This window comes from Cajanus cajan, chromosome 7, assembly GCF_000230855.2.
Source record: "Cajanus cajan strain Asha chromosome 7, NIPB_CcT2T_4, whole genome shotgun sequence".
Lineage (NCBI taxonomy): Eukaryota > Viridiplantae > Streptophyta > Magnoliopsida > Fabales > Fabaceae > Cajanus > Cajanus cajan.
In genome coordinates this window covers 980,723-1,000,809 of record NC_138523.1, presented here as the reverse complement: position 1 = coordinate 1,000,809, position 20,087 = coordinate 980,723, and the positions used below count along the sequence as shown (strand labels likewise).

At 31.3% G+C, this 20,087-nt stretch overlaps 1 protein-coding gene across 3 annotated transcripts; it reads left to right on the top strand.

The window, feature by feature from the left end:
• The first annotated feature begins 2,015 nt into the window (after positions 1-2,015).
• Positions 2,016-19,809, top strand: LOC109806825 (RNA-binding (RRM/RBD/RNP motifs) family protein). 3 transcript variants are annotated; one of them, XM_020369337.3, is made up of 10 exons: positions 2,016-2,160; positions 6,181-7,780; positions 7,873-8,010; positions 13,600-13,674; positions 15,874-15,915; positions 16,061-16,144; positions 17,275-17,382; positions 17,495-17,587; positions 18,408-18,487; positions 18,592-19,809. In XM_020369337.3, exons 2-10 carry the CDS (start codon positions 6,209-6,211, stop codon positions 19,334-19,336), a joined length of 2,937 nt encoding a protein of 978 aa, XP_020224926.1. In that variant the 5' UTR covers positions 2,016-2,160; positions 6,181-6,208; the 3' UTR covers positions 19,337-19,809. The 3 variants fall into 3 exon arrangements, with proteins under 3 accessions (XP_020224926.1, XP_020224927.1, XP_020224928.1); XM_020369338.3 differs by having other exon boundaries at positions 6,178-7,780; XM_020369339.3 differs by having other exon boundaries at positions 2,017-2,160; positions 6,096-7,780.
• The last annotated feature ends 278 nt before the right edge of the window (positions 19,810-20,087 follow it).

The following is a 20,087-nucleotide window of genomic DNA, read 5'->3' as shown; positions in this document are numbered from 1 at the left end:
TAACAATTAAAGATAAATTAATCAATTTTTTACACCTGATAAATTACTCGTTAAAATTGATATTATTATTTATCAATTTTTAAAATAATTATTTTAAAACTAATTTGAAAATGATTTACCAGTACCAAAATAATTGCTATATTAATGATACAAATCAGTTAAACTCATTTTTTAAGATACTAGTTATCAAGACAAAGAACAATTTTAAAAGAAAAATTTATCATTTAGTTTAAAAACAATTTTGATTTATAATACAATGAATAATACATTTTCTAACAATGTAATGATAGTATATATATATATATATATATATATATATATATATATATATATATATATATATATATATATATATATATATATATATATATATATATATATATATATGAGGAGGGTTCAAACGACACCGGTGTAACTTTTACTAAGTGTTACACCACTTAATAACTTTATATTAAATGTGAATTTTGAAAATTCAACCGTTAGATTGAAAGTTCATATCTCTTAGATCATATATGTCAAATTTTGTTAAAATTGAACAATAACTTGAAGGTAATCAAAATGTTCATATTTTAGTATATTTTGAAATGTATATATTACGTCAATTTTGTTTTATGAGAATGAAGTATCAAATCATCTTAGATTAATATAAAATTTGATATATATGATCTAAGAGATATGAACTTTCAATCTAATGGTTAGATTTTCAAAATTCACATTTAATATAAAGTTATTGAGCGGTGTAACACTTAGTAAATATATATATATATATATATATATATAAAAGAAAAAGGAGGAATCTATTTACTTTAAGAATAAATTTTCTTAGTCTTACTCCCTTTAATAACTAATGTTTTACATTAAATTTCAACTATCTAATAATTAAATTTAAAATTCTTAATGTACAGATCAAATCTGCATTAAAAACTTTAAATTTAATGATTAAATCGTTAAATTTTGATATAAAACATGTGTTATCGAGTTAAATAAATTTAGGTAGAATTATTCTTGAAATATAAATATTTATTGTGAAAAATAATTTTATACCATTAATTAATTACAAATCTCTTTAAAATAAAATCAATTACGATTCCATTAATAAGATTTTTTAGTTATTTATAAAAGTTAATAAAGTCATCTACATAATAATAGCCTATTTTTTATTGTCTAGGAATTATAAATTATTATAAGTTTATTATTTTTCTTTGGTACAAATCATAAGTTTGTTATGGAAAAGGAAAAAATAAGTCAAATTATATTTTATATCTTTTTATTTTTATCGATATAAAATATTGGTCCCATATCTTAAAAAATAAGATATATTTAGTCTCTTTATTCTAAAATACATAATTTTGATCTCATTATTAATTTAGCATGAGAGTTAATTTTAAACATTAACCATTAAATTTTAATATTAATTAGTGATATAAAAATGTTATTTAACTTAAATTAATTTTTAATTAATTAATGAAAAGTAGTGTAAAAAATTATTTGATTAACAAAAAAATTTATTAAAATGAAAAATAAAATAAATAAATAAATTTATTTTGATAAATAATATTGTGTAATGATATTATTAAAATAAATTTATTTAAACAACATTATTAAAATAAAATTAAATAAATAAAGTGATTTTATAGTCTTATTTAAATATATTAAAATAAAATGTTATTTAATAATGTTAGTAAAATAAATTTATTTAATATTATTATTTATTTCATTTTAATAACTATATCAAATAAATGTATTTTTTTGTCAGAAAAAATATAAATGTATTTTAATAATATTATTAAAATAAATTTAATAATATTATTTATATTTATTAATTTAGTTAATTAAAATAATATATTTTTAAAGTTAAAGAACTAAATATTTCTATTTGAATATATGAGATTAAAATTGTATATTAACTAAAATAAGAGAAAAAAATATTATTTAGCTTAAAAATATTAAACTTAAAAAATAAAATCCAAAATATGTGGGCATGTTTATATATCAGTTTTAATTTCAGAAATAAAAGGAGAAGATGAAGTGAAACGAGGGAATACTATGCATTGCGTAGATTATATAGATAACCCTCACTCTTCTCACGTTTCGTTCTCACTCTCTTCGCCGCCGCCATCGCCGTCGCCAACCACAGCACCTTTACTCTTCTCTCTCCAGGTTCTCTCTCTTCGTCATCTCGTTGCGCGGTAGCATTTTTCATTTTCCAATATTAGGTTTTGGTTATACGTTGCTGATGAAGTAAAGTGCCTTTGATTTAGGTTATGGGATTTGAAAGGTATCGCGGGTTTTAGAGGGAAGCACTAACTCTAGTTTACGGAATTGAGGAGGAATGTAGTTGCAATTTAGCATATTAAGATCATAATTCATAGGCTAGATTTTTGAAAGAAAAAAAAATGCTCGTGCAAGTGTAACTTCAATTTCCAAGTGGTAAATACTAGCATTTATGTGCTTTCTGAGTATGTATAATATAAGTATTTTCAAGGTGTTTCAAATGAGGGACTTGGAGTGGATGAGAATGTGAGAAATTGATTTAAAAATGATAAATGAAAACGAAAGAATGTAGTACTGTTAATCACAAGCCCATTTATGTTGATGTTGTCAATTTCGGTATGAGACGAGAAGAATTGAATTCGAGACCACGAGTTGTTTAACCATGTGCAAAAATCACCCAAAAAAAAGCCATCTGCAAATTGATCCATGCACTCGAGGATGTTGATTTTGTCAATGGTTACAGTTCAAAAAATATAATAATTATTTATTAAAATTCTATGTTTCTTAACTGAGTCCAAAGACGTCTAATGATTCATATAGTTGATCTCACCTAGTGGGATATGACTTTTGTAGTTGTTGTATTAGAATGCTAAGCACTCCCATCCATTATGAACTGTTTGGGAGTTGAATTTTGAAGGGGAAGACAATGGAGACCAAATTTTTAGTTTTTAAATTAAGATATTTATGTAATATTTATTAAAATAAATAAAGCATTAGAAAATTAAGTTTATGCCAATCTATTATTTATTTCTTTCATTTTAAAAAAATGTCAAATTAGAGAATTTACTAAAAACTAACCCCCCCTCCATTCCATTCCAAAACCCAACTCCCAAACAGACGGATATGGTTCAAGTTTGATTCTGTACTTCTAAACTTTTGGAGTCTTGGACATCATGACATTACTTGGGTAGTGGCAGAGTTCTTGCTACTTTTGGGGTTATTATTTGTGAAGCTGTTCAATTACTTGGCAAAGGTAAATGAAACCAGGATATTTTAGCTTGTTAGGCTGTCTAGATTTTTGTAGGTCAACCTTGAGCCTTTATCTTTTTACCTTGGTGTTGGTCCTTCTTACTTAACATATCCAGGAGGAAATGCCTTAATGAATGCGTTTTACATATGATATTTTTCTAGTGGGACCGTGTGAGGGTTGAGAGAGAGGGAATAAATGTTAAAGTAGGGGGTCATAAAGTGAAGCTTTGCAATAGCATGACATTTCTTCTGTATGTAGAAATAAAACAGAGTATATGAAATGCAAGTTCAAGAAGAAATGTGATAGCATCGGCTTGAAGGTGAAAATTTGAGATCATACACCCATCACACGATTTAAGGATCTTGGATCTACAATATAAAGTGATGGAGGAGGGGGTGATATGAATAATGGGACTCAAGCTGGGTGGATGAAATGAAGGAATGGTTAAGTGTTATTTGTGATACAAATAGGATTATAGAAAAATGTCTTTTAAGCTAAAAGAATATTTTTATTGCAAGACTAGCTATGTTGTATGGAGGATATCTTAGTAGTTAGAGGTAGAGGAAAGACCAAGAGAATTCTAAGTGAAACCAGTAGAAGTATATATAATGATATCATTTGATACATGTAGCTGATCACCCATTTTGTGTGGGAATATTGGGAAAAATCCAAGTCCCAAATTGACTAGATATAAGACCAAGATAGAGTTTATAAGTGGGGGATATCCCTCATTTTACAAGCCAGTTTTGTAAGGTTAAATTAGGTCTAAATCTATATTTTAAGATGATATCAAAGCCAATCCTATATCTATTGAAAGGCCACCTACCATTTATCCAAGAGAATTCTAAGTGAAAGACCAAGAGAATTCTAAGTGAAACCATTAGAAGTATATAAAATGATTAGGGGTAACAAATGGATGGATCGGATGATTTTTTAGGCAAGTCATAATGGATTGGAAAAAAAAAAAAATCCATTAATCTATTTAGATCTATTAAAAATTCACATAAAAAATCCAATCTATCCAATCCATTTAAAGCGAAAAATCCATCCAATCCATCCATTAACAAATTTTTCATGGATGGATGTCTAATCCATCCATAAAAGTAACGTTTTAAAAGTTAAATAATTTTTATTTTTGAAATATTTTATATCTCTTTTTTCTTTGTAAGTCATTATATTCTTATATAATTTTTCAAAAATTTACAAGACTTTTTTTTTTATGTCAAAATAGTATTTTAAAATCCCAATTCAATAAACATCTCATATTGTAATCCAATGGATTTTGAAAATGTAGTGGATGGATCACTAATCATCCATAAAATTAAATGGATGGATTATATCCGATTCATTATTTATTTTTATTATAATGGATGAATTGGATGAATTTATATGTGGATGGATCGGATGGATAATGAATAAATGGATTGATTTGCCACCTCCTAAAAATAATATTATTTGATACATGTAGTTGATCACCCATCTTGTGTGGGAATATTGGGAAGATCTCAAGTCCCATATTGACTAGAGATAAGACTGACATAGAGTTTATAAGTAGGGGATAACACTCATCTTATAAGTCGGTTTTGTAAGGTTGAGTTAGGTCCAAATCCACATTTTAAGATGGTATCAAAGCCAATTCTAAATCCATCGAAAGGCTACCTACCATTTATCTGTGCTCTAAACTCATATTGTTGGGCTGGTGTAAAGGGTTGTATTAGGAAAAATCTAAATCATCTATCGACTAGAGATAAAGGTCATGATAAAGTATATAAGTAAGGGATGACCCTTACCTTTCAAGCTAATTTTGTGAGGTTGATTTAGATTCAAATCCACATTCTTAGAAGCAAAAAGCTTTGGTCTATGTTGTTGTATCGTTCTTTGTACTTGTTTGGGTGGCACTCTAAACTAATTACTCTCACTGTGGCTCGCTTTTCAATATAAAATTTATGACTGAAAGTCTGAAATTAATTTGTACACAGATCCCGATTACATTCAATGGTTTAAATTAATATATCAAAATCAATTCTAAACTTTGAAACAAACTGGCCCTTTATGCAATGTACCAAATTATTGGAATAAAACTCAAGCCCCACATCAATTAGAGATTATGCCAAAATAGAGTATAAAACTGAGGGGCTATACTTACCTTATAAGCCAGTTCTATAGAATCATGTCCAAATCCACATTCTAAGGTAAATTTAGTCTTTCTTCAAAAGTTTGCACTTGGTGCAATGTACTTTTCTTTTATATGGTTTTATTCTTCTAAAGTTAACTTAGGTTCATTCATTGTGTATTATGCATTTTGCATTACTGTCAACAAAATCATCATCTGGAGTTTAGATCTGCCAATCAACTTGGCTGCTAATTTGCCTAAATACATCTTTTTAGAGACTGGATCCATGTAAGGAACAAATGCATATATGTTATGGCCCTGTTTGGATAAATTAAATTTTTGCATAAAGACTTATAGAAGAATATAATAAGGTAAAATGAAATGAGTTTCTCTCCATCTAATTTGTAGAAGCTCTCACATTCAGCTTCTCCTAAGGCTAATTTTAACTTGTGCATAAGCTAATTCTAGCTTATGAATGTGCATGTAACAGCAACTATTGATTTTCTTATCAATGACTGGGATTAATCTCTAAATTGGGATGCTCACTTTAGAGGAGCGTGACCCATATTATATTCATTCTGTGGTTAATAATTTCTTCATAGCATAATTGGAGGAAATCAACGAATATGTTAATGCTTGAAAAGGGCTTTCTGTTTTTTATTTAGTTGAATGAATTTTACATATGGATGCATGTTTGAGGTTGTGATCTCATTGTATTTCCTTTTTTGGCTAGCTCAGGAACAGTATAATCTATCTTTTGATAGTTTTAATTTGAAGATTTCAGCATGGTATTTCACTGATGCTATCATTAATCTCTTAGTAGGGACATAATTGGTTTTGCTCCATACAAGATGAGAAAATCTAATCATTCGAAGCAGAAGCATGGAAAAAGTAATAGGCTTTCTGAGGATAATTGTGATGAAGAGAGTGCAGCCCGTACAAGGCCATTTAGTTTTGAAGAGATTATGCTTAGAAGAAGAAACAGAGAACTGCTTGAAAATGTAAAAGACCCCGCACGTGGATGTTCTTCAGAGAAGATTTCTGATCATTTTGAGCCTGCCAGAATCTATAAACATGATAAAAGTGCATCCTTTGGCATGGAGAAACATGCTACGGAGGAACTAGTGAAAGTAAGTTCTAGAAAGAAGGTTGAAAGCACCTATGTAAAGGTAGATGATTTAACCGAAGGGAAAAGTAGAGCAAACCATATTTTAGAAACTAAATCAAGTGCTGGATTAAATAATAAAGGCAGGATAACCAAAGAAAAGACTGAAAAAGAGTTTTTTGGTTATAGAAAAAATGAGCGAATTCATGATACTTCTGAGTATAAAGCTGGAAATAAGCATTCAAGAGGTTCAGTAAATAAGGATGGTTATGCAGAAGCAAATAGAACAAAATCTGAAAGGAAAATAAAGAGAAAGAGCCACATTGGAGAGGATGAGAATCCTAACGAGTATGTTACTGAAAAGAGGCATGACAGAGATAGAGATAATCGGTGGAAAATGAAAAAGTGGTTAAGCAATGACTCTGAAGAAGCTCCTGAAAAGAAGCATTATAGAGAATCGGATAGGGATAGTAGACATGCAGAGGGTAGAGCAAAATATGAAAGGGAAACAAAGAGAAAATACCGAAATGGAGATGATGAAACTCAAGACAGGAATATACCAATAAAACACGATGCTATGAAACATCATAACATGCACAAGGAGAGGCGGGAAAAGGTGAAGTCACATTATGGAGAATTAACAGCAAAGAGGAGACGTTCAAGAAGTCGAGAGCGCGAGGATAGAAAGTCCCCTTCATTTTCACCAAGGGAGCAAAAACGTACTTATCAAGATGGAGAACGTAAAGAGTTGACTATGCATTCCCTGAAAGATAGTTCTAGAAAAAAGCATCCTGATATTGATCGAAATAGAGTATCAACTAATGGTTCAAGTAGTCATCATCATCGACATAGTAGCTCTACAAGTGGACTTGGTGGGTATTCACCAAGGAAAAGGAAAAGTGAAGCTGCTGTTAAGACTCCTTCACCATCTAAGCATTCTCTTGAGAAGAAACGTGCTGGATGGGATCTTCCCCCTGCAGGGACAAATAATCTTTCTCCTGCTGTTGTTTCTTCAAGTTTTTTATTATCAACTTGTGCTGTGTTTTCCAACACGCATGATGTGGTTTCAACTAATTCTCTTGATCTAGCCCTCGTGAAGCCTCTGCCTGTATCTTTTCTGAGTGATGTATCAACAGGGAAGAATACCAACATTGATTCTGTTCAATTGACACAAGCTACCCGGCCTATGAGAAGGCTTTATCTGGAGAATATACCTGCTTCTGCATCTGAGAAAGCTGTGATGGATTGTTTCAATAACCTCTTGCTTTCTGCCCGTGTAAATCATATCCAGCAAGCTCAACCATGCATCAGCTGTATTGTGAGTTTGTAGTACAAAATATGAAAATTTAATTTTATCCCCCTCTTATGAAGCAATGGGTTTGAATTTGTTCTTGCATATCTTTGCTGCAGTTGCATAAGGATAGGGGGCAAGCACTTATAGAATTCCTTACAGCTGAGGATGCATCATCTGCTCTTTCTTTTGATGGCAGTACACTGTTTGGCTCCATTGTGAAAATTAGACGCCCGAAAGACTATGTTGAAGTTGCAGTAAGAATGAAAACCTTATCCATCCATTCATTCTTTCATTTGTTTCATATAACTATAACTATAACTATTAATATAATTGCTGTTAGCCTGTTAAAGTGTTTGAAATTTTTGTCTTCGTGAATTCTTTTTTTATTTTTACTTATATTACATTCTAATATTTTCTCTACCAAAATGCTGTTGATTTACTCAAAAAAACTATGCAACCATTTATAGAGAACTTTTTGATGAAAGTTGTATTACTCTTACCACTTACTTTGCTTACTCGTACCTGCTTTTAATTGACAAATCTTTTTAGATTTTTGTTTGAATTTGGTTTACTTATTGATGCTGTGATGAATGAAGATAGAGATGTTTCTATTTGAAAAGATTCCATTTATTATGATTGTGCATTCTTCTATACTTTTGTTTATATCTGTAGGTTTCTTGAATTTTATGACATGATCAATTTTCAATATTTTTTGTTTAAAATGTTAAATGGACAATTAATCCTTTAATGAATGAGGTTGTGAAATTTTCTGAAACTATATGGTTATTTTTAATCCAAAGAAAACTATTGCCTATTTAAAAGGGGAACGGAATATATGTAGCCTCTATGCCTAATTTATATGTTTGTGTTACACTAATTTTACTTCCTTTAATAGATACTTGGTAGTTTGTCTGTGGGATGGAAAATATAAAAAAAGGCTTTATGCCTATTGTAAGTGCATTTATGAATGAAATACAAATATTTGCTTAGATTTTCTATAATTGTTAGATATTTTTCTTGTATGGTAATGTGTTGTAAATATCCATTTGTTACCAAAACTGCACTTACAATCGTAATGGATCTTAGAGGACCTAGATTTGTAGCATGAATTTCTTTGCAAAGTCTCTACCTTTCTATTTCAAAATCTGTCAAAATTGTAGGGAAGCAAAAATTGAATAAGATCTTTCTTTGGTGATGTCAAAAGCTTGTTGCATGCATCTGACCCTTGTTGTATCCATCTTGGATTAAATATTTTATGATTGATGCTGGAGATGTTTTACTTTTCACTGCTTGACTCCTATATCCCGCTGATTTCATTTATTTAACATTTTAAAACTCTATTGACAAGTTTTGTAACTTCTAGCTGTTTTTCTTTTCCTCAAACTGTGAAGAATCAAATGTTGGAATTTGAGATATCAATAGGAACTGATTTTTACTTTTATGAGAAGCAACAGAGTATAGCTCCTCATAATAGGGAAAACTGACTTTGTTACACTAAGAGAAAGAAAATATAGAAGCACATACATATTTACGAGGGTCATCCTGCCTCCCTGCACCTATCTAAACTATTAAACAATTTCTTGCTTAACTCCTCATTCTGCTCTTCACCTATCTCATTCCTCCAAGCCAAATTCCCTCTTCTCTCATTTTTTACTGCTAGATGGACATTCTGTTATGCTACAATTGAATATTCACCATGCTGAACTGCATTGCCCTAGTTCTAGGGGGTCTATCAGATATTGTGTAAAGACTGGTGTTTATCAATGAATCATTGGATTGTATGTTGTCATACTGCAGAGAACTGTACAGTTTTTAGAAATTGTTGGTAATTATCATTGTTGGTTACCAAAATGCAGTTTAAATGACCCAGATTAATGGTATGCATTTCTTAGAAAAGGCTTTACTTTTCTGATTTGAGATGTTTTAAAATGTATAAATTTCAAGACTTGGCTCTTTATGAAGGTTATGTGCTATGGGTAATATGTAATTAATTTGTTTCCACTTTCAACTTCAAATCAATTCGTAGGTGTATTGAAACAAACTATTTTATTCCCATTACTGACCTTCCCATCATAACTGAAATGTAGGGATGATTTAAGTTATTGCGCATCTGGCAAAGGTTGTATCCCCTTATTTAATGAGTAGTACATAGTACATACTTAATGTTAACTTTTGATGTTTTTGTAATCATAATGTTGTTAGATTAGTCAGTCAATCAGGTTTTCGTAGAAATAACCTTTTCTGTAATTCTGCCTACTTTCTGTCCATAAAGAAAGATGCCTAGGCTGAGCATGTATAAAATCTCATTGCATTTTCTTGTTTGTGTGCTCTAGATTTAAGTTGAATGTTTCATATGAGAATCTAAAAATAAATATTTTTTTAGTGTATGTTGTCTCAAGTTTCTTTGATTGAAAATGCAACCAAGTTATGACTTTTTTAGTTATTCCTATTTTATTTTTCTTAAAATATGTAACCAAATAGAATTCTACTCCAACCAAATGCTCCAAACAATGCATAAACAGCACCCTGCCACAAAATCTTTGCCTCCTAATGTTGACAATATTTATAACAGACCATAAAAAGGTACTCAAAAGTTTAAGGATACACCCAGTGGTTGCCAAAAATTAAAAAGTGTTATTGGATGGGAGGTGCACACTTTAGAATACAAAAATTACCATTTATTGTTTCTGACCTGGTTGCTGCACAGATTGTTTACTGTTTCTTAGCATAGTGTTTGGTTGGAAGGGAATGGAAGGGAGGGGATTTGGAGGGGAGGGGAAGGATTTCAAAACAGTTGTAGTATAATGTCTGAAATATCCTTGTTATGTTTTTAAATTTAAAATTATAAGGATACAAAGGTAAATTGGTTTTTAAAATCCCTCCTCTCCCTTTATGAACCAAACAAGAAAAGAGTTACCTTCCGTCTCTTGTTTCTCCCAACCAAACAAAATTTCCAACTCCTTCCCTCCCCTCCCTACCCTTTCCTTCTCCATTAAAATCTCTCCCCACCCCTCCTTTGAACCAAATAGACCCTAGGTGGCATTGTGAAGATTATGAATTTACAACAATTTATTAGTATTAATCATGTTAAGTACAGGTATTTGATCATATAAATAATACAGAATTATAGACAATTGAATCTCTTGTAACTGGCCAGTGTATAATTCAGTAACATTAGAAAATTAAATTCTTTAAATGTTTGCTTAGCAATAGAGGTAAATGTACTTTTATTTCATGCATATTCTCTATCCAAAATAAAAATTTCATGCATATGTTTCTTATGTGTCAATGGTTCACTATAAATTAGTTTGATAATTTCCATTCTCTGAAGAAAACTGGTGACCCTAATTGGTATCTATCATGTTATTGAAGTATTTGTCATTATGCACATTTTAGTTGAGAGGATAACTGTGATCCTTGTGTGTTGTTATCCTGCTGGATTTTTTTCCCATGGATATACTCATAAAAATAAACCAAAAGGAGGGTAATATTACACTTGTTTGCAAATAAATTTTGTTTTGTGAACTTATGTTTGAAGAATGTAACAAGAGTATTAGATCCTAATTTTGGGTCATACATAAAAAATATTATAAATAAGAAAATTATAATCAAGGGAAAAAACTTAGTTTAATTTTGTTGTCACTGAAGAATCTTGTGTCAGTTAGTCCTAACTATTTTAGGCTGTCTTGTCCTCAGCCTAAATCTCTACTTACCCTGAAAGACTATTCCAATCCTCTGGGTAATGCTGGTGAGGGTGTACTTTATAAACTTGGAATTTTGTTTCATGGCATATTTAGTGATAGGTTTCTTGGACATTTGGACAATAAATTCATATTGTTCACAACCAAATGCTAGAAACTGCTTCTGTAGCTTCAAGAGCTTTTTAATTCACATGGAGTGATCTGCTTGTTCCATTTTATGAGATATTTTCTGACCCTAGTATTGGAATCTTTTAAATAGGATGTTTATATGGGGTATTTCGTAATACACATTCTGGATGGTGATGAAGCTGACTCCTAATTAAGAAGACTTCCAGGTGTTTTGGCACGTTTGATGCGTTACCAGGATTTAGCTGGCAAATGTTTCAGGGTTATTGTTCTAGGCTGCTCTGACAATGCTATTTATGATCTCATGCTTTGTTTGTTATATCGAGTTCAGCATGTAAGTGCTATGGGTTGCAAGTTATTTCTGAGTTTCTTATGTCACTCTCGGTTCCAGTGCCTGCTTTGTACTTTTCCTTGGGATCCTGATTTATCTTCATTTCCAATATCCCTAGGCTTGAAAATTTGGGTTATTTTGCGTGCTGAAAACATGTCATCCTTGATTTAGATATGGTGTATCTTACCTATTAAAGGGCAAAGTGTATTCACCATTCTTTACTTGGTATCTAATCCCCTTTCACGTAAAATTTTATGTGCATTGACATTTATCACTTGACATACATCAGACATTGCTTAAAGTAGAAACTTTCTAAATTAGGGGTATGTCCTCGTATTAATCTAAATGGCTCTTTTCTTGCTGTTGTCAATTTTAATACATTAATGTTATGTATTACTCGAGCTTAAAGGAATGAACAGTGTCTTAAGCAGTTCTCTAGTATTTGATCCTTACATGGCATCCTTTGTGGGTTGAATATACTTGTATAAATTTATTGCTGAGGGGTGATTCGGTCTGATAGTAATTCTGTTCATTTTGTTTATGATCACAAGATCACTTGATTTTGCAGCAGAACTGTTCTGCTGGGAGTTGCCACATACTATTTAATTGCATAACAAAAAATGGGATTATTTTGGTTCTTTTAGATGGAGGCCTCAATTTATGTCTTCATTTAATTTTATTTTTATATTTAAATGACCCTTTTGATACTGTGAAGGTGGTCTTCAGTCATCACATGAACTGCATTAAAAGAATAAAATATTTAACTGTTTGGGATATATTTTTTTTTTTGCTATGTTTTTTGGTATTATTTGATGTGATTATGAATAATATTCTATGATTTGATATGTGTAAATACTGGTGAATTGGCAGTATTTATAAGATAAAATCATCTTGAATTGAATTACCTTTTCTTTTATCCTCAATCCCCTGGGAAAAAAAAAAAAAGAAGCATCCTGTTCTTTGACAGTTTCTGATATTTGGGTTCCTCTCTGGATTCTAACCTCTGAAAGAAGAAGCGGTTTTTATGTAGCATAGGATATGTATGTATTGTATGTATACACGAAACAGCTTCCCTAAAGAATAATACAAATTAATTGAACAGAAAAATGTGTTTTTAGTACCCGTATTTTCAGTCAAACGTGGCCATGTTTCCTATACTTCCATATTGATGAACTTGGTCCTCAAACTCTAAAAAACACATGGATTAAGTTCCTCTTCTTTAAGAATTCATTATTTTTTAAGAGGGACTAAATCTATGTATTTTTTAAAGTTTGAGGACCAAATGCATTAATAGTAAAGTACAAGGAACTTAATCACGTTTGACCAAAATTATAGGAACTAAAGCCATATCTTCCCTTAATTAAATGTATAATATTGTGCTTGCTTAGATGACGGATACTCATTTTAGTTTATTTGGCTCATTTCTTATATAAGTTGTTCACAGGATTTTCTATTGGTGGCTGATCTTTTATGTTTTCACATTTGCTTGTTCAGTTACTTGTGTTCCTCGCATTCTTTATCTAAAAAGTTTGGTTAATGTCAACTGATCTTAATTTTTCTTACTTCTATGACTCAAAAAGTTATTATTATTGCAAGCTAATGCTTTTGTTAGCTTTATTATTCTAAGGTATATTGTGGTTATCATCCATGTAGCAGGTTTTCAGACAATTGCTATTTTCATGCAGACTGGTGAACCAGAGCGAGCAGTGGATGATACTGCTGTCACAATAAGTGATGTTGTAATTGATTCACCTCACAAGGTATGCCTGCAAAACAATAATTTTACTTTTATATGTGTATGCGGCTTGAATTGGTTTAGGTTTAGGGTAAAATTAAATCTGAACCAATTATATTTGATTGTATGGTACTATGGTTTGGTTCAGATTTGAAAATTCTTTTGATCAATCTGAACTCAACCAAGTCAATTAGAATCAGGTTGGTTTGATTCAGGCCACTGGGTCATGATTAAAAAATAATTATTATATTTTTCAAATTTTTATTTCCACTTATTATTGATTTTATATTAATATAGATAGAAATATTCTCTAGTTTATAATAACTAATTATTTATTTTCTTTAAAATATTTAATTTTTTTATAGTTATCACTTTATATAAATCATTAATTTCTTTACCTAAAATATAATAAATTTACGTAATAAACATGACCAAACCAAATTGAGTCATTTGATAACATTTAATACGTTGATAAGAAAATTAAATAAATGAAAAAGAATAAAATATAAAAGTTGAAGCAAAATTTAAGCTTTAGTTTAAAATATATTAATCTAAAAATTTAAAAATAATCAACTGGATTAGTTCGGGTTAGTTTGGGTGAAAAGATAAATCCAATAACCAAACCAATTATAATTAGTTTGATTTGGATTTAAAGTTAAAAGAACCAATATCCAATCCGATATGAACCATTTCAATTGGTTGGGTTTGCATTGTCGGGTTCGTTAGGTAAATCCGATCCGATGAACACTCCTACTTAGCCTGCACCTTTCTCTTATATGCATGGTTGAATCACTCAATCACACAAACTCTTTACACAATCATTCTGCATGGCTTCATTATTCTGTTTCAGTGGAATGTGAAGTTTGACTGTGGTAAATGTGTTTATGTATGCATTCTGTAAAAGATGTATACAAAACATATTTGATCGAGTTTATTATATTCAAATATTAATTTAATTTCTTATGTAATGATATATAATTGTTTAAAATTATTATAAGAGAAGCATATAGAGGAGGATAAGTGAATAGTCTGCAATACGACCCATGTATGCTTTAATATATACCCATGTTGGATGGTTGGGATAGAAATTGCAAGATGATAAGACAGTAGAGTACTGATATACTGGTAACAATAAACTCCCCCTTTAGGCTTATTACAAATTTCATGAACCCATTGTCATGGAACTGCTTTGGAGAAAAACATCAGCTAGTCTGTCTCGTTTGAATATACTTTGGACTAATTAAGCTAAGATGCTCCATGTTATAAATAAAATGAATATTGTTGAATTTGGGTCTACGGCTTCACCGAACTCTACAAAATTTTCTTACTAGGGCTGGGCAAGGGATGGGATGGGATGGGTTGGGACATGAAATAATTTTAGTTTAAGAAGTCAGAAATTTAGTGAACTAATGATTTTTTAGGATTTGAGATGAGGGTTGGAAAAGGGAGAAGTTAGACATTTCTTTATTAATTTGGGTTTGTTCATTAATGAGTTTTGTGTTCAAGGTTTAAAAACAATTTAATTGATTCAGCTTGTGATCATATTGAGTAGAAAATGAGTGTGTGATGATTTTATAGGTAAAAGAAAATTGATAAAGGAACCAAATTTTCTTAATAGAGGGACTTAATTGGCTTGAATAACACTTGGGGGACCAAAACCACACGTAGTCCAAAAGTTAAGGCTTGTTATTATTATCGTCATCCTAATTTATTAGAGTATCACATTCACAAATGTCTTTTTTCTTGACATGTTTTTGCATGCTAATCACTTATGTTTAAAATGAACATATCTTCAATGCTAAAGGGATCATTTTTCTTAATCTGACTGTTTTAGTTTAAATTAATTTTTTTTTTTTAGCTAATGAGCTTATTTCATATCTTTATCCTTTCTTGGTCTAGCTTTTTAGCTATAATTATTGCTTGTGTTAAACTTGTAACCATGGGCCATTTCAAGAAAATAACCTGGTACTATTTCTTGGAGAACTTGTTTTTGGCTTCGAAGGATCTTCTAGCCTGTTACGTTGACTGTTCAGTTATTGTTTCTTGACTTACTAGCTTTAACTGTATTCTGGGTTTTGACCTTTGTAAGGGAACCCATACACGTTGTCAATTTTATTTGGTATTGTGATTCAACTATCTTTGCTAATTATTATCACATGCTTTCTTTTATATTCTTAGCTCAATTAATTGTTTGTCTAGTGATTATATCTTTATGTTGTGGCAGATCTTCATTGGTGGAATTTCGAATCATCTTTCTTCCGAGATGGTAATTATTAAGAAATACAGTCCTTTTTTGAAATTGAACTTTGTGTGATCTTTAAGTTAGTTTTTTGGTGCTCCATCTAGTTACTAAATGTGCATTACCTTTCATGTGATCAAGGCTTATATATTTTTTATAATTTCTTCTCTAGCTTATGGAGATTGCTGGTGCGTTTGGATCTTTGAAGGCTTACCATTTTGAAACCAAGGTCAATGGATCATGTGCTTTTCTCGAGGTGAGGCTGCATTTCTTCCTTATTGATCTTTTAATAGTTTTCTTATCTTTTGTACAATGGCAGTGTCTGATTTACACCTATCTGCCTATGTACCAATCTGACCAAAGCCCAAATGGCTCATGGGTCCACTAGTAAATTCTTATTCTTATCTATTACAAATCAGAAATGGAGAGTTTTTGGTGAGGTATTTTGTGATTTCATTTTTATTACTTTTTTCTTCTCAATTTTGTCTATATAAATTTTCTACAATCCTCTATCTGCTGTGTACTTTTCATCAATGTATTTACAAATTCAATGCAAAGAAAAGAAGAAATACTTTTACTCCTCCTGCCAGGGTGGGATGGAATGTTGTGTTGGAGTAAGAAATCTTCTTCCACTGCAGAGACAGCCACGTCTCTGCCTTTTGAAGCTTTTCTCTCCCCTAGTTTAGTGATTCTGTCAATTACGATGATGATTCGTGGATCCTTTTTCTTAACAAATTGAATGGTTTTAGAGAAAACAAATCAACAATTTGATCATTCCTTGTAATTCCAACAGACAAACTAGTTCATCAAAATTAACTTAGTTAAACTGCTGGCTTTTGGTTTGTTTATCATATGTTCTCGTAGTTTTATTTTATGTGTATAGCTTAGTTTGTCACATCTTCGAAAAAAGTACTTGCTGAGCCATTTTGTGGGCTTTTGGCAGGATAAGCCCATTATGTGCTAAGAATTTGGAATGTGCTATAAAGGAAAATGTGCTGAGTTATAACATTTGATCAGAAAATCAAGTTAGTGGACTTAAACAATAACTTAGCTCTTTTTCCTTTAAAGTGCATCCCTCATTTTAAAAGAGTTAAATTCAAGTACAAAATGTAAACAACTTGATGGGTTGGTTATTTGATTAATTTTTATGAATTTGGGCATATTATGGTTCTCTCCTAAAACTTATGTTATGAACTCTTGCAAAAGCTGTTATTTTTTCTTCTTAGTATCCTTTTCAATTCTAAGATGGAAAAAAATAAAATCTGAAAGCCAATATGTGTACTGTTATTTACTCTTGTTGGGTTTTGGTACTTGTATTATTTTCTTTCTCCTGTTGTAGTCTCCTTTTTTGTTTTATTGAACACTGATTTTAGCAAATTGTGTCAGTATGTGGACCACTCTGTTACAATCAAAGCTTGTGCGGGTTTAAATGGTATGAAGCTGGGAGGGGAAGTACTAACAGTTGTTCAGGCTATGCCTGATGCATCACCCTCGGTAATTTCACCATTTACTCAACCCTGTAGTCTTATTCGATTCTTGGACATGATTCCCAGATTGCCTTTGAATTATATCCACAATTTTTTTCTTAAGAACAAAAATATTCCAGGAAAATGGTGGTGAACCACCAACTTATGGGATTCCAGACCATGCAAAGTCACTGCTCAGAAAGCCAACACAAGTACTAGAGATTAAAAATGTGGTACAAAATTTTTATTTAGCTTTTATGTGGTTAACTGGCTATATTATTTTCGTTCAGTTGCAGTGGACATTTTTTCCCTTTCTATTTTTTTAAGTGTCTCTGTTAGCTGTAAAAAGAATTTTAATTGTGGTAAAAAGTGATTCATTTGATATGAGTTCAATTTTTAATGCTTGTAGTGTTAAAATGAAAATTGCATTATGATGTGTTTTTGTTTGGCCTCCTATGAAGAAGGTCTAGAAGGAATGGAGGGGCTGTAAGGGATTAGATCAGAGAACATCTGTTACTGTTAACCACAGTTCTAGCAAAATAGACGGTTAGGCAGTTGAGACAATAATCAGTGAATAGGAGGGAAATAAATAACAGAAGTGGGGAGAAGGGTCTGTTTTGGAACTGTGTTAGAAGATTGGGTAGGAGAGGAAGATTTTGAATTCCATGGATCGAATGCAAATACTGCATATACTAGAGTTCTTGCCTCTCATAATTGAATCTGAATCATCTTGATTCAGAGGGAAGTTGAGAGAGCAATTCACTAAAAGGGTTCCTAATTCATTCTAGATTGTGGTCTTTGGCTTGATCCAATTTCAATCAGTTTTTTAGTTTCAATTTTCAAGCAGACCAGTTGCCTGTACTTAATCCACATTTTGATCCTGGTCGTCTTTCATATGAAAAAGAGCTTTGGACTTGTTCAAATCTTTGTTGGGTTGGGCTCTTGCTCAACATGCTTCGGGTCAAATAGATGTTTCTATTTTTAATATTAGTGTTAGTGATTTTATATATTTTGATGATTACTTTTTGAATTTTGTTTGTGTAACATGAACAGTTCGCAGCAGACTCTATTTTGTCTCTATCTGACATGGGAATTGAAGAAATTTTGGATGATGTACGATTGGAATGTGCAAGGTCATAAATCAAGCTTGTATTTATTTTTTCCTTTGGAATTATTCACAATTTAGAAGTTTATAACTTATAAACATTTATTGTATGAAGTACTTTTTATCTTGCAGATTTGGGACTGTTAAATCAATTAATGTAGTCAAGCATAATAGTGACAAGAATTTAGCAACCAAATTAAAAGAATGTGAAGTCATAGACCAAGTGGATTCTGAAGTTTCTCAAGACAGAAACTGTATTACTAATAATACAGAATCTAGTTTTTCTGACAAGGCTACTTTCCCCAAATCTGAAGGAACAAATGGGCAGGAATTCCATGATGACAAAGAGTTGGAAGGAGATAAAATTGATGGTGGTAGCAGTGCTAAGTTTGATGAAAATGCTGAAGTTTTTGACAATAAATCATGTCGAGAACACATTGTTAGTGAGACAGAAGTTGAAGATGTGGGCGGTAGGAGCATACCTTGTAGTATCATTCAAGAATGTCCTGATCAACAGGATACACCCGATGATGGGCCAGAATTTCATGATAAAATGGTTGCTAACGATATTGATGAGGATGTAGAAAATAAGATGGTGGGGGACAATATGGAGTCAAAAGACACAATTTCTGCATTTCAGGATGGCTTTTCTGAACGAGATGCCAGTTCAGAATTGGTGTGTCCCCAGAAGGACATGGATGTGGAAAATGATCTTTATGGTCATGTATTTGAACTGGGTTCTATTTTTGTGGAGTATGGAAGGGCTGAAGCCTGTTGTTCAGCGGCACATTGTTTGCATGGACGATGCTTTGATGGCAGAATGGTGACAGTGGAGTACGTTGATCTCAGTCTATACAAAGCAAGATTTACAAAATGAGCATTTGAAAGTAAGTGGTAACTCTTGGTTATATGTTGAGCATGGTATTTACATGATTGTGCAAGAATGGGTCAATCAATCGACTGGGGACAGTTTTTCAACTCAGATTTACGCTGCTGATATTTAGTATTAACATTTGGAGTGGGTAACAGCTTAATTGAGTAATGACTATTTGAGAAAAATGCAGTATAGCATACATCAAGTTTGTAGCTACAGACTATCTGATGGAGATTTGTTTTGCAAATTGGGCAATGATGAAAAATTGTTTCGTTTTAACTGTGGTTAGACTTTTAGCAGGTGGTCTCATGCTCTTAGGTGATATTCCTACGTACAAGGTTCTGCTGCATTACAAACTGATTGTTGTATCGTAGTTATTTTTAGGTGTTGGTTACAGGGCCATACTTTTCCCAATATTTGTTAAGAATATTAACCTTCAATCACCATAACATTACACAGCGTTTTTTTTTTTTTTTTTTAATTTTTTTTATTTATAAATTTTCTGTTTACTTGACAATTATGTTACTTCGAGTCTTGGATGATATCTTGTGAGGGTTGCACATGCTCAGAGAGATTGAGCACAGGCGATTGGATGGTAGGAGCTTCTCTAGAATAGATCGGATCGAAGGAAATAATCTTTTTTAAAGGATTTTTTTTGAAGTTTATAAAAACATGATTATTTTTTTTAAAATAAGTTGAATCAAACATTCATAAGAAATTTTATAATTAAAATGATCAATGACAATATGGCATT